This window comes from Bombus pyrosoma, linkage group LG4 (genome assembly GCF_014825855.1).
Source record: "Bombus pyrosoma isolate SC7728 linkage group LG4, ASM1482585v1, whole genome shotgun sequence".
Lineage (NCBI taxonomy): Eukaryota > Metazoa > Arthropoda > Insecta > Hymenoptera > Apidae > Bombus > Bombus pyrosoma.
This window is the reverse complement of record NC_057773.1, coordinates 124,438-139,616: the sequence shown is the minus strand read 5'-3', so window position 1 is coordinate 139,616 and position 15,179 is coordinate 124,438. Positions and strand designations below refer to the sequence as shown.

At 32.3% G+C, this 15,179-nt stretch overlaps 1 protein-coding gene across 4 annotated transcripts in view; it reads right to left on the bottom strand.

The window, feature by feature from the left end:
* Window positions 1-15,179, bottom strand: part of LOC122567051 (vascular endothelial growth factor receptor 1) — a 50,401-nt gene that overhangs the window by 5,210 nt on the left and 30,012 nt on the right. For 3 of the 4 annotated variants that reach the window (XM_043725139.1, XM_043725136.1, XM_043725137.1), the window contains 5 exons: window positions 10,135-10,359; window positions 8,906-9,074; window positions 6,225-6,495; window positions 4,312-4,643; window positions 1,344-1,449 (listed from right to left, as the gene is read on the bottom strand). In XM_043725139.1, the coding sequence (XP_043581074.1) occupies window positions 1,344-1,449; window positions 4,312-4,643; window positions 6,225-6,495; window positions 8,906-9,074; window positions 10,135-10,359 (1,103 nt within the window). The remainder of the gene's footprint in view (window positions 1-1,343; window positions 1,450-4,311; window positions 4,644-6,224; window positions 6,496-8,905; window positions 9,075-10,134; window positions 10,360-15,179) is intronic. The other variant, XM_043725138.1, reaches the window with a different exon arrangement.

Genomic DNA, 15,179 nt, shown 5'->3' with positions numbered 1-15,179 from the left:
ATTCTGGCGCATTAAATATAGATTCAATTCAGTTTTAATACAATTTTAATATGTTATGTAAAATAATACATTTTATTAATCTTGTGAATAACAGCATGTCTCAGTTCAGAAGTAAAGAAACACATTTGAGATATTGAGATTAAAAATAGTTTAAGCTAAAATATTGTCTGGATGAATATAGTATTCCAATAAACTAAATTAATTACACGAAAGTGGAGGAATTTATTTTGCCCGGATTAAACTCAGATAATATAATGTAATTCGTTAAATCAGGGTTAGATTTAAGTTAGTCCACTTTTGCTCTTAATGCGTTTCACCATATGCGCTTCTTATGAATATCAACATATTTGACCATCCGCCAACACAAAATTTAATATGAATGAAGGGCAAGGCAGGATTGTTTGAGTCAGTATCACATTTGAGTGAAGCTATAATACAATTTGCTTTATAATTCATTAAATTCGGTTATGGATAATTTTTGAGTGATTTACATTTGCAAGCAAACTGTCTAACTTGTTGGTGGTGTAATTAATGGTGTGAGTGGTGTGAAATATATCGAGTATTTATATTGATAGTTCGACGGCCATAGTTTTCTACAAAGATATATATTCATAAAAAACTAAGAAGTTTGTTAATCAATATTAAAATTTTTAGATGTAATTATTATTATAATTTAGTAACGTGTGTACATTACTTTATTTATAGAAGTTATATTGTTACTTATTTTATTAGTTCTTATATAATATCTCCTTTCTGATTCAAATAACTCTAGCATAGACTTGAGTCATTTTATCATCTTTAAAGTTTTTTCTTGTTAAGCCTAAACACTTACAGACTTATATAGTCTTGTAATAAAATTTTAATTCCTCACAAGTATGTATTTTACATATATTAATAATCTTTTTAATATAGAAATTTAATTATTCTACGTATAGTTCAAGGTTGAATTTTAAAATATTGAAGCTTGTATCTCAAATAATCGTACCTTACCCCATTCATTTTGTCACAAAGTACAACATATTTAGATTGCAATGAAAATTAACATATTTGAGACACAAGGTAGATATATTCTTGTATAAAACAAGTATTGTTATTATTGTAAAAGTAAAAGTATTACAGTAAAGTTACGTTATTATTTTGTATGCTTCTTTTCGTAATTAACTTTCCAAATATAATAGTTTTCACAATGAGAGATGAAACATAAATATTTTTCATATCAGTGAAGACAGTAATTTTCCATATGTGTTATGCAGAGTGGGCATAAATGCACGTGGGATTTTAGAAATGAAATTTTAAAATAAATAGATTGGCAGATACCAAGGAACTGTTAACATCAAACTCACCGCTTTTACGCTTTCTTCTAATAATTCGCCAATACCCTGTACCAATTCTGTGAAACTCGGACGTAGGGTAGGCTTGGCTTTCCAACATTGCAGCATTATGTCATATCTGTAATATATTCACAATATTAAATTGTAATATTATAATACATACAGGATGTAAAGATATACGAGAGTAAAATGGTTTCTTTTCTTTTTGAGAAAAAGAAGCTTTATAGCCTCAGGTTAATTAAAAAGTAAGAAAAAATATTAATTGTTTTATCCATTATGTATGTTAATAATAACATATTACAAAAATGATATATGATGTCTCAAGCTATCTTGTGTCAAACAGTGTTCTGTAGGTAATATGTTATAGGCAGTGACGTCCACAAGAATGTTTAAAGAGTAAGCTGGGATAAAACATTGCAATTTTATAAAACTGAACTATGATTAACAAGAAAAATGAATGTATAATATAAACATGTATCTTAGAATAGACAAATGTACAGGAAAGAAGTTTAATATAAATTTTAGTTATATTCATATACAAGTATCAGTTTTAAACTTTCTTCTGTTTACCACTATATGTAAATACATGTGGGTAAAGTATGAAAAAGGTGTGCAAAATTTACGAAATCATATGCTGATTGTATTATATTTACTAGTGTGATTCAGTAGCTTGTGACTGTTGCGAGCTAATTAAAGTATTAAAATATTTCTTAATTAAAATATTCTTAAAATATTTCTTTTCGTTTTCTTAGGTTTTTCCCCCAAAAGCGCTAACACTACATAATACGAAAAATTTGAGACACATATACATATATGTATACGTGTGTACATAATATAATTTTTTTGTAACAGAGTTACTGAAAATATGCGATATATACATACACGTTCAAATACATTAGTAATTCTGTTACAAAGCGATTCTCTGTTATTTTTAATGACATTATGATATGCGGAAACGCTTAAAGAATGAATTATTTTGTTTCGAGGGACACATATTATGATACAATTTTCTTCATGGCCATATTTTTCGAGATTTAGATTTTTCCGTAATTTTTTAACATGGAACCTTATATCTTTCTATATATTAGTTGATGCGTTTTTTTACTCCCTTTAAAAAACTATAAAGATATTCGTATACGAAAATGTTTAGTTTAAAAAATATTTTAGTTTTAATTTCATCAAAATAAGAGGCAAGTAAAACAAACACAAGGGCACTGTTCTCTCCTTCCGAATGCTATTGAAACCATCGACACAGATTTCGCAGACACTGTTTTCACCGATAACATCCTTAACTGACTGACACTATTAACACAAGGAAATAAGAGAGGATTTTTACTTATGTAGGAATAGTTATTGGAGTAGTTAATGATTGCCGGCCGCTTTACAATGCTGTGGCAGCCGGATTAATAATGTCCAAACCTAATACAGACCATTGATTTGATATTGATTTGCGTTGAAATTTCATACAAACTTAGCGTAAATTAATTGAAATCAAACTTATAACAATAACTTATTTAATTGTTAGCCAGTTTGTATTGCATATTGAGCTTGGGTTAATTCTTTTTAATCCGATTGCCGTAAGGCAACCGACTATCAAATATCTGTCACAGTAAATTTACACAAGTAAAAATTCTTTCTTATTTCTCTGTACTAATATTGTCAAAGTTATTGTCAGTGAAGTCTGGTATCAGTGAAATCTTGTGTCGGAGAATTGTCGGTGAAAACAGTTTCAGGGGTTTCAATGGGGCCTGTCTTCCCTTCTCTATATGCAAAGTTTTACAAAATTAAAACTAAGAATTATTTTAAATCAAGAATTTTCGGATTCAAATATCTCAGGCTCAAATCTATAAATGCAAATTATTCGTACACTACATGTTGTAGAAAAATATAATTTAGATAAGCAGTTTATAGTTTCCGGGGGGGGGGGGGGGTGGGCACAATTTGGTGTAAGTACTTTTTTTCGAGACGGACGCGTTATATGAAGGTGACATATATTTTTTAAAATACAATTATGGACGCTTTAATGCACTGATCGACGCAGATCGTTATTCTTTACAAAAGAGTATCAACCGATTCATACCCCAAAACCACTAGTCTAGCAGATATTTTAACTTTAATTTGTCAAATTTAATGTATGGAACATAAAAGTGAAGCGGTATTCTGGTGTTTATATTGTCTTTCATAAGATGCATTGATTAATGAACAGAACCATCGTTATACAAGACGGGCGATTTCAAAGCTACATAAAATATCGCAAAGATTCATTGTGAAATATATATACAAGCTTGGGTAGATACGTAAACTATCTTATCGTTTGGGAACTACATACATTGTCAGAAAAGAATTTGATAGATTGGATTGTCCTTATGCGATTCTTTGATGAAATGGAACGAAAATGATCCATTTTTGAGGTGGATAGTCGGCGGCAACAAAAAGTGAAATTTTTATAATACTATGGCAAAAAAGTCATCATGGTCAATGGACAAACAAGGTGAACTACCATCATCGAGTCCAAAAGCAGACATTCATCCGGAAAGGGTTATGCTGCACGCATGGTAGGGTCACAAGGGAATTCTATATTACGAGCTCCTTTCAAAAAATCAAACAATTAATTCGGATGTATACAGCTCGCAGTTGTAGCGATAGAAAGCAACAATTTCAAAGCAAAAGCAACAAGAAAGAAGTATCCAGAATTGGTTAAGGTAGAGTCATCTTAAGACAATGCAAAACCGCATATATCTTTGACTAGTAGGCAGAAATTGATACATTTCGGGTGAGTTGTCTTGTCACACCCTCCAATTACCATTTATTCCAGTTCCTACAAAACTTCCTTAACGATTAATTCCTAAATATTCAATTTCTTGGAAGACTAAAAGGAGTAAATAAAATCGTCTTTTGGTCAAAGATCTTCAAAAGTCTTGTAATTTGACTTTGAAAAAACGACACGAACTTTTCACTCAATCCAATAAATTAAACTCACATTTCAGAAGTAGCATATTCCGGTTGCTCTAGTCTGTATCCCTCAATCAGTTTTTGATATTGTTTCTCAGCTTCCATTCCGGGATAAGGTGTCTTAGCCAATGTAAAGAACTCCCATAGAACTATACCAAATGACCAGATATCCGATTGCGTTGAGAAAATTCGATCTCTAATCGATTCAATGGCCATCCATTTTATAGGTAACAGTCCACCTCCTTTCTTCTTATAATTATTATCCTTGTACATAGTTTTTGCTAGGCCGAAATCACAGATTTTCACTACGTTGTTTTCGGCTAATAAGATATTTCTCGCGGCCAAATCACCGTGTAACACCTACGAATGATTATTAAATTATATTTCAAACAAATGATTTTGTTTATATTTTTCATTTATTGATATTGTAGTAGCGTGGTGAGATTAAAGAAAAAAGAAAAGAACGCTAGAGGAGAAGGAGGACTTTGGGTTCAAAGAGCGTTGACCGAGAGGTAAGAGTGTGCTAATCAAGAAGTGAGTGTGAATCGAGAATCAGAGTTAGTCTAGAAGTCGAGGAATAGAGTTGTTAGCGTTGTCGAGTTGCGAGTGTTGTTAACGCTGTTGAGAGATAGAGTTGTTAGCGTTGTTGAGTTGCCAGAGTTGTTTGAGATAAAATACTATTTTTGTATTTAGTTCCAGTTAAACAACCATCGTTTTCTGTCTAATTAATATCTGTACAATCAATTTATTGTAAATAAATTGTAAATAGTCGGGGAAAAATCTATACCTAAATTTCCCCGATACTACAATACTCATAATTTAATTAGCGAATTAATGAGGTTATTGTCTTCCCCATTTCATACTACTTTTATATTGCACTTTGAAAATTTTTCTATTATTTTTGATAGCTTAGAATTTATTTCATCGGACACATTTTTTAATTATCATGATATACTTCAAGTTTCATTTCGCATCCATTTACATAACTCGTAACCCACACGTGCGGGGACTTGGAAAATGACCACACTGGTTACATGTAAGCTTACTACCACTATCATACATCGACATCCATCATCTAATCTATGAACTGTTTCTAGAACTAGAGTTACATAGATTATGTTTATTGAAAATTGGTGACTTTGAGCATCTGAATTCTATTTATGTACATATATAAATTCTAGGCAAGATTTTGGTTGTGGTCTCTTGTGGCGGATGGTGCCTACACTTGATGTTGTGACTGGGTCTTTGTATCCTGACTATGAGGAGTGATGTGTTACTATTCTCGTTTATTTGATACCGTTGTGGTCGGTATTTGTGATCGCATCAAGATACGAAGACCCAGATATATCGAGTGTTAATAATAAGAGCGATCGTTAATAAATTTTAAATTACAGCGGAGAAGAAAATGTTTAATACGTTAAAAATGAAATGTAGAGAACGGAGTAGAAAGGGCCATGATGTTTGTAAGAATGCGAATAATAACATTGTGCATAATTTCCTTTCAGGTAAGCGCCTTCCACCACAAGGGACCACAACCGAAATCGTTCTGTGTTCTTGTCTATAATCTATCTATGTACATATATAAAATTCAGATGCTCAGAGTCAATCCTTTTCAATAAACGACATGATCTATGTAACCCTAGTTCTAGAAGCAGCTTGTAGATTAGATGATGGATGTCGATATATAATAGTGATAGTAAGCTTATATGTACTGGTTGTTGTTATTGTCCAAGTTCTCGTTGAGAGTTCCAAATTAAATGAATGGCACTGTAGATAATTCTTACATACAAATATTTTCCAATTAATCTTAATCTAATCCATTTAGTTTACATTCTCCAATAATTGTGACGTAAATTATAAACCTTTGAGATTTACCTTTTACTATTTTATATACATAGTAAAATAAACAAGTAAAAAAGAAAAGAAATTGTTGAAATGTACCTTTCTTTGGCTAAGATATTCCATTCCTCGCGCCACTTGGAACGCCCAGGATAACAAATCCTGTGTGCAGATTGGCTTCAAATTGTGATCTTTGTAATCACCGCGATAATTAGATCTCCATCCCGGTTGAGAAGAATTATTACTAAGAACACAACCGTCTGGCGACATACTAATTCCTTGAGAATCCGTAGTAGAGGTTTGATATGTTGCCGATTCGATGGCTGAATCTTCGCTACGACTGCGAGAAAATGACAATGCCACATATTTTATCCTGTTGTATGAACAAAAGAGAACACCAATTTGTTAACACCGTAACCCCATGCACAGCATCAGTTGTTTTATATTATAATAGAAGGATTATGGATTAAGGGTGGAAGGAAGCAGAAATGTGTAATAATTTGCTAATTGTGTGTAGCGATAAGTTAAAAAACATGGGACATACAAGAACAGTAGAGCTTCCTATATCCAAACTACAGTACTATAATAGTTTAGGTAATTATATAGAATAAAATACACCTCACCGATTCCATTGACTTTGAAATATGTTGTCGAGATCAAATTCTGACTTTTTTCCATATATATAATCGTCGCTCGGCTATAATTTGCTAGATATACGCAAAAGGACTTCAATGAAAAGATTAGGATTATATTAAGCCCTGGTACGCGACCTGACGGCAATCATATTGTTGTATAACTCAATTTAATCCTAATTCATGGATGGTAATTATTTTTAAATAAAGAAGATATAAAGAAAATGAAACAGAGGAGAAAAATATGTGTATATCAAATGTATAAATCGATTGGGCTACAATCGAATTGACGGCTCCTTCTTCTCTTCACCCATTCAGTAGAGCGGTAGGAGAAAAAGGCTCTTTCTATAGCTTTTTCACTCTGATGAACTATACAACCGCACTAGTGTACTATAAGCAGGCTAGTCACCATTATACACATGTACATATAGGGTCCGTCCGAATAGCACGTAAAAGTGGGCACGTCGTGATTCCTTATAGAAAAATAAGAAAATAATATAAAATAAAATTTTCTCATTTTCGGCTTAATTTTTGATAAAATCAAGTTTGAGAATTTATCAAGTATACTGAACATGGCTAATTACCGACTGGATAACCTAACCTCCATTTAGTACTTACATGAGTACGATAAATTTTCAAATTTATTTTTTCGGAAATAAAGCGTCTTGAGAAAAAATTTTATTCTGCATTTTCAACTTATTTTCACATGTAGAATGACCTCCTGTCGATTATTTACTCTTGCCTAGTTTGGAATTAGCCATATTCAAGTATACTTGATAAATTTTCAAACTCGATTTTCTAACCCGAGAATAAAAAAAGTTTTATTTTATATTTTTTAATCGATTGATATGGAATGTTGCACTTTATTCTGATTTTCAAAACGATAAAACATGCAATAATTCATCGAAAACCGTCATTGAAAAATTCCTTATAGAACAAAAACCTTTTAAGTAAATTGTTAAATAATATTTATAGTATAAAACGTAAATTGTTTTATAACTTGAAAACTTGGCAGCGGTGATATGTATGAGGAAAAATTATTCAAAATGTCAATCTGGACAACATATTTAAAAATTACCGAAATCGGCGAGTCAATACTCTAATCTACATAATTACTTAACTCCATTTATACGAACTTGATTTATATGAACGGAATTTTACTTATTACCTGATTAATTTAACTCTGATTTTCTATTAATTGAACAATTATCCAGTTATATGAACAGCTAAAATGTATCTGTGTCTACTTATATTTACATTTAAACAAATGATTTCTGTCGACGTTTTGGCAATCCGACGAATTCAAAGTTGCATCGATGCAAATAGTCACCACTTCGGACATCTCTTATTATGCTGCAATATGTTGCTTATTATGCTGCTTATTATGTTGCTTATTTTCTATTTATTGTCGAATAACCTTGCATTAAGGCTCGTTGAAATCGTAATTAAAATAAACATTCTCTATTTTACTAGGAATAAAAAGCTACAGCAAATAATTTAAAAAGTGGAGATGAAATGTTCGAAAACCCTCAACCTACAAAAATATCATTACCGTCATACTATAGCATATACAAAATATGTTACTCCATATCTGTAGAAAGAACGGAGATATTTAAGATGATCAGAGTTATTAACTCAGTCAGTATTGTATGAAATATGTGTTATAGCTATTTTGGATATTCCATATCTTTCTACATATTGTATTCGTGCTATAGTATAGATTTCTTATAAGTACATCAACATCCGCAATCTAGTTATTAGCAAAAGTTCTATTCCAGCGAAAGAATGTTCGGACAATAGGAAACTCGAATATTATGATATTCGATTGAAGGTTTGGGATACGAGAGGCTTTACTGTATGATTTTTTCGTTTTCAAATATTCTAATGTTAAACACAGTGTTGCATTCTGAGATTAAAATACTTATAGGATAATGCTAATAGTATTGTTAGAATATTAACATACAATGTGGAAGTTGGTTATTTTATGCATATAGATTTTAATTGTACACATTTTCATTTTCACGAGCTGCATTCAATCGATCATTTAATTGTGTAATGGAATAAAGTAAGCAATTATCAACGAGTATATTAATAAATAGGGATATTATTATGATATAAGTTTTTACGTGGAAGTGAAAAACAAAAGCAAACCTGTTGTTGCTGCTAACACTAACAGATCTAGTTAAAAGATCTAAACCGATAGTAGGATCGAATTTGTCAGTTGCAGGATCAATTTGGTTGATGAAATCAGCCCTGTGCCGCAGCAAATAATTGTGCAAATTTCCAAATCGGCAATATTCTACGATCACTAATAATTCACCTATTAAAAAAAGATCAGAAAACTATCAAGATTAAAGTTTAAACTCCACCTAAAAGATATTAATATTTGGCAAATTATTAGGTTAATATTATTTCTCAAAAATGAGACTGCAGTCGAAAAAATTCAAATTTCATTTCAAATATTATAGCTAAAAAATTAAAATTTTTGAAAAAAAGTTTCATATATCTTAACCAAAATTTAATAATTAAATAAAATTAAATTATTAATAATCAAAATATACAAATTTATTTATTATCTGCTAATATTAAATTCACATCTAAGAATTGATTTTCATTTACAATGAATATTTCATAAAGACATAAAGAGTATTTAAAATATTAAATTTTCAAGGCACATTATTCGATGATAGAATCGCTTAGATTTTTAGGTATGATTTAAAAATATATAACACAAACTTTACAAAAATAATGAAGGAAAATGCTATTAAGTTTAAGAACTAGGTCTATTTACATGAAAAACGGTCAGCAAGCTCCAGATAGAGATTTTTGTGATTTTATCTATTAAAATATCTTTACATTAATATTAAATTAATACAAAGAGTTTCTATTCCTGCGATTGTGATGTGTCGATACGTATAATTCCATTCATAAGCATTAAGACACTTGTAAAGAAACAAGGTACTTAAACCTGACAAATTATTAGGTTAATACTTTTAAAAAATAAGACCAGTCGAAAAATATTTATTCTATATTTTTAACTTATTTTCAAATCTAGAATAATCCCCTTGATTATCCTCTCAAGCTAGGAATTAGGCAAATGTATACTGTATACTTGACAAGTTTTTAAACTCGATTTACTCAAAAAGTTGTGCTACAATTTTGTTATTCTTGATTTTCCTCTTATTTTGAGTCATAGAATCTATTGAATAATTTAAGGCCACAGAGTATATAGTCTTCTCCAACGATTTTATAATCACGTTAAACATGGTAGCAACTTTTTGATTCAACTTTGTTTGTTATGCAAGTATTGCGTTATACGGATGCTATATGTGTTACTGTAGTGTTCCTTGTAAGTCCTGGATCTATTATAAGATACGTACGTTTAGAAATGTTTTTCGTACAAGCACCGAGAAGATTAACGACGTTCAAGTGCTTTCCAAGGTGCACCATAATTTTCAACTCACTGGCAAGCGCACGAACACAAGTTGGAACTGTTGTTCGCCGAACCATTTTTACAGCCACAGTCGTTATCGGTTCGTTCTCGCAAATTCCTTCTGCTTCCGCTTTCATAACAACGCCAAAAGCCCCGCTTCCTAATTGTTTCCCTGTTAAACGTTTTGCATAATTAAGGTATGTACGTACCACCAAATTCTATTTCGCTATAAAAGTAATATAATTAATACCTACAATTTTGTATCTTATTTGACATAATCTTGTTTAAACTGGAAAAGCATTATAATACTAATCATGGTTGGACACACTTTGTTTGAATTAGAAATAATGAATGAAATCTTATTTGAGAAATTAATTATTTTCAAATGATTTATTTGTCAAATATTTGATTATTACGAATAATAATAATAGACCAAATAATTATTCATAATAAAATAACAAATTTATTTGAAGATGAAGTTACTTTCAAATCAATTACAATCTTATTCGAAAAATAAAATATTTCTAAATATGTTTGCTAATTATTTGATTATTTCACATAACAATACGGGATAGAGAATAACAAACAATTGTTTTTCGTGTATAAGAAATATATTAATGAAGTATTCGTCGTCGAAACAGGTAGATATTGAAACACTGACAGATCAAGTAGTGCGAGATTTAGAAAATTGGAGAAAGAGCATCAGAATTTGTCAATAGGAAAAACTTTTTGAACAAGAAAATTAAAAGACCATTTTTAAAATAAGAAGATAACACCAGTAATTTAATTTCACGCAACCATAAAATACGTACGCATAATTCCAAAAAAAGAAGTTTTGAACAAGTGTAAACAAACAAGTGAGTAGTAATATGACTAGTAAACCAATAAATGTGAGAGTACTGTTGATACAATTATAATGTTAAAAACATATAATTACCTACAATAATTTAATTAACAAAGAAACGATCTAATCAATGCATGTACAATATTCATTTAGATAAATTTACATAGTTAATTTAATTTTCAGTTAAACGTAAAAATTAATTGTTAAATCAATTGCTAAATACAATAAAATCTAATTCCTTTGAGTAATTTTCTTATGCTGAATACGTTTAAAAAAACTCTGCTTAACTTAAATTTTTTATTCTATTTATATGCCATCCCATTTAGAAACCTACATTGCATCTTATAATTACAAAAAGAGCTTAAAATTTTCAATTCTTATACAAGTACGAAGTACAAGAAGATGTAAGATGATAAATTTGATCAAAAATGTTAATCAAATATTATTGTTACTGTTTCCATTTATTTTTTATTATTCTAAGCTCAATTTTTGTACAGGGTGTTCAAAAATCATTTTTCATGGTTTTGGCAGGTGAGTCTGCATAGATGTTCGGATTGGTAAAGGTCTGTTAAAAAAGGTATTGCAGAATTCACCCTGACCTTGTATTTTCCAAGCATAAGGATCAAAAGTCTCAAAGGAACCATGGGTGTCAATTTAACCGTTCTCTTGAAAAAATATATTAAAGTTTCATTAATTCTCTATATGTGCACAGAACTGATTTTCTTTATAATATGTCATATTTACATCTTGCAGTCAGATGTAGGTAGATAACATCTAGATGATTATTCGACCGTTCGCCGAGAGACGTGATCGCGAAGAAGCGCGCCAGCGAACGTCGTAAATTCCCGTTACGATTTGATAATCGACGCCACGAAATGATCGGTCCCCTATTTCGGTTAGGATACTAGAGATGGTTGAATTGATGCCAACACTTAGTTAACAAATTAAAATATATACTTTATTTCTAACAACTTCGAATACGACAAGTCTGCGAATGTATCGCGTGTACAAAGATTTGATCGCAAGTTAAGATGTTGACGAGTCAAAAAACGTAAAGCAAATCAAACTTCTGTGATGATGATGCCACGGAGGAAAACTGGTGATGGATGTGTCTAAGAGCACAAGATAAGCGGATTCGTTTTTTTTTTATTTGGTAGTTTATTTACAATCAATTCTCATTGAAAATTATAAGTAACTTCTTCTGGCGTGGCACTGTAACTTGTATTATAAAAGTTTATAGTATGTTCGATTCTAGTTGAATCTAATGCTTCAATCTAATGGGCATTTTCTTTTTAGTCTGCGGATCTGATCCATCGTGTCAAGTAGTTGGATAACTAAGTAGTTGGGTTATGGTGATTGTTAATTCATATATTATATCTGTTTCTGAACTTGTATATTTCTTCCTTAACGGTGGGTATCTTGAGGTCGCGATGGATTGCATCGTTGGTAACATACCAAGGTGCATCTATTAAGGATCTTAGAGTTTTTGATTGGAATAGTTGGAGAATTTCTATATTGGAATTACTTGCTGTTCCCCATAATTGGAACCCATAGGTCCAAACAGGTTTTAATATGGCTTTATATAGCATTATTTTGCTCTGCGTGCCCAAGTTGGAACGTTGGCCAATGAGCCAGTAGAATTTTTTGAGTTTAGCCTTGAGTTGCTTCGATTTGTCTATGATGTGTTGTTTCCATGTCAATCTCCTGTCCAGATTCATTACCAGATATCTGACTAAATCCCCGTTAGGAATTGTAACACTGTTAATGACCACCTCAGAGCAGGCTTGTTTTCGCAGCGTAAAGGTTACAAGAGCGGATTTATTTTCGTTAATTTTTAAGGCCCATTTGTGGAACCACTCTTCCATAGAGTCGAGACCTCGCTGGAAAGTGGAGAATGCAATTATCGGGTCTGCGTGGGATGCTAGTAGCGCAGTGTCATCAGCAAATGTCGTTGTGGTTATCTCTGTTAAGGTTGGTAAATCGGCAATGTAGATGAAGAACAGCAGGGGTCCAAGGACACTGTCTTGGGGTATGTCAGCTTCTATTGGAAATGTTGCGGTTGTGGCGTCTAAGTATTTTACCATGAATTGTCTATTGGTTAGGTAGGATTTTAGGATGGAGTAATAGGTGTGTAGTAAGATTTTCTTTAACTTGAAGAAAAGCCCTTCATGCCACACTTTGTCGAATGCCTGTTGAATGTCTAGGAATACTACAAAACAATATTTTTTCTTTTCTAGGTTTTGGCTTATATTGTGTGTTAGACGATGAATTTGCTCTATCGTTGAATGTTGCTTCCGAAAACCGAATTGGTGATCTGGCAGTGTTTTCGATTCCTCTAAGAGTGGAAGGAGCCGATTCGTGAGCATCTTCTTGAATAGTTTTGACAAAGTAGGTAGAAGACTAATTGGGCGATAGGAGCTAGTTTCGTGTATTGGTTTTCCGGGTTTAGGGATGAGAGTTATCATTGATATTTTCCAGGGTTTCGGATCTATGACTCTGCCATACTCTTCTAAGTCTACGTTTTTCTGCGATTTTTTTAATATGTGATGGAGGTATTCGTGTTTATTGCTATTACTCTTGGTGTGTGTGGAAGAGTATATAACGTTTATTATACTGGTGTTTAGGTATTCCGTGGCTGTTTCAATATTTTCATTTGTTTTTGGGGATGTTTAAGGCTGGATGTTGAGTGATTAAAGACTTCTCTAATGAGCTGCCAGTTGGTGAGTTGGTTGTGAATAAAGCCATTAGGTGGATTTTCGATTATTGTTGAGTAATTATTGCAATAACGGAGGAATGATCTGAAGAGAGTTCCGCCGAGGAGTTGATTTGGACATATCTTAGCGAGATATTTTTAGTTATGAAAAAGTCTAGCAAATCAGGTATTTTGTTAGTGTCTGTGGGCCAGTATGTGGGTTCGTGTGTGGCGAGGTAGTTGAGTCTGTTGGTGTTTATGCTATTCAAGAGATTTTTGCCTCTTACTGTGATAAGTCTGCTGTTCCATTGGGTGTGTTTGGCGTTATAGTCCCCTCCTGCTATGAATCTGTTGCCCAGAGCGTCAAGGAAGTTATGAAAGTCTTCTTTAGAAATGGAGTGTCTAGGAGGACAATATACAGCTGAAGTGGTGATTGTACCATGGCAATTTTCTATCGCTACGTTTGTGGCTTGGAAGTAGTCCTTCTGGAACGATGGAAGCTCGTAGTGCTTAATGTTGATTTTGATAATAATTCCGGTGCCGCCGTGCGCCTTTCCACTGGGATGTTGGGTATGGTAGAAGACACTATTTTGAGAATGGTCACTATGAATTTTCGGATTGTTTTGATTTCCTTGAAGTGCCTGGGCATAGGAGATTGAAGGAGTAGAGAATTTTTGAGGACTGGGTATTTGGGTGGTTATCTCCTTGGCTCTGGATTTAGGATACTTATTTTTATACAAGATCTTGTAGGCTGAGCAACCTTTATAGTTCGCAGGATGCTCTCCTTGACAGAGGATGCACTTCGCCGGGGTTTCCGGAGATTTAGTGCATTGGTCAGTGGGGTGACTACCTGCACATTTAACGCAGCGGAAGTTATGGTTGCAGTATTTTTGTGTGTGACCGTACCTTTGGCACCTTTTACATTGCACTATCTCTTTTTTAACAAAAGGTGGTTCAAATTTTACTATCGAGTACATTAGACGATTGACGTTATAAATTTCTTTATTGTTAGGATTTTGTTTCAGTCAATAAAAAATAAGGATAGCGGGTTTTTCGAGATTCTATGCCTTATGTTACTAATGTTGATTACTTCGTGGCCGTGTTTTAAAAGTTCGAATTTCATTTCATCTAAGTTTGCTGAGTGGTTAATGTTGCGTAAAACCACTCGAAAAGGTCTTTCTTGCTTGAGCTGGTATGTGTGGAAGTTTGCATTCACGGTCTTTAGTAGCTTTGTAAGCCTTCTATATGAGTCTGGGTTCGTCGGCAGAATTTTGACTTTGTTGTTGTTTATTTTTAGTTTGTAATCCTCTTAGTAGATGTCTTTCTAAATGGACTTAATCATTGTTTGTATGTCGATGACATCATCAATGAAGATAGGCGGGGGAGGGGGAATTCTTTGAGTATGTTGATTAATTGGTGATTCGGCTATGTCCATGGTGTCGTCTGTAGATTCCAG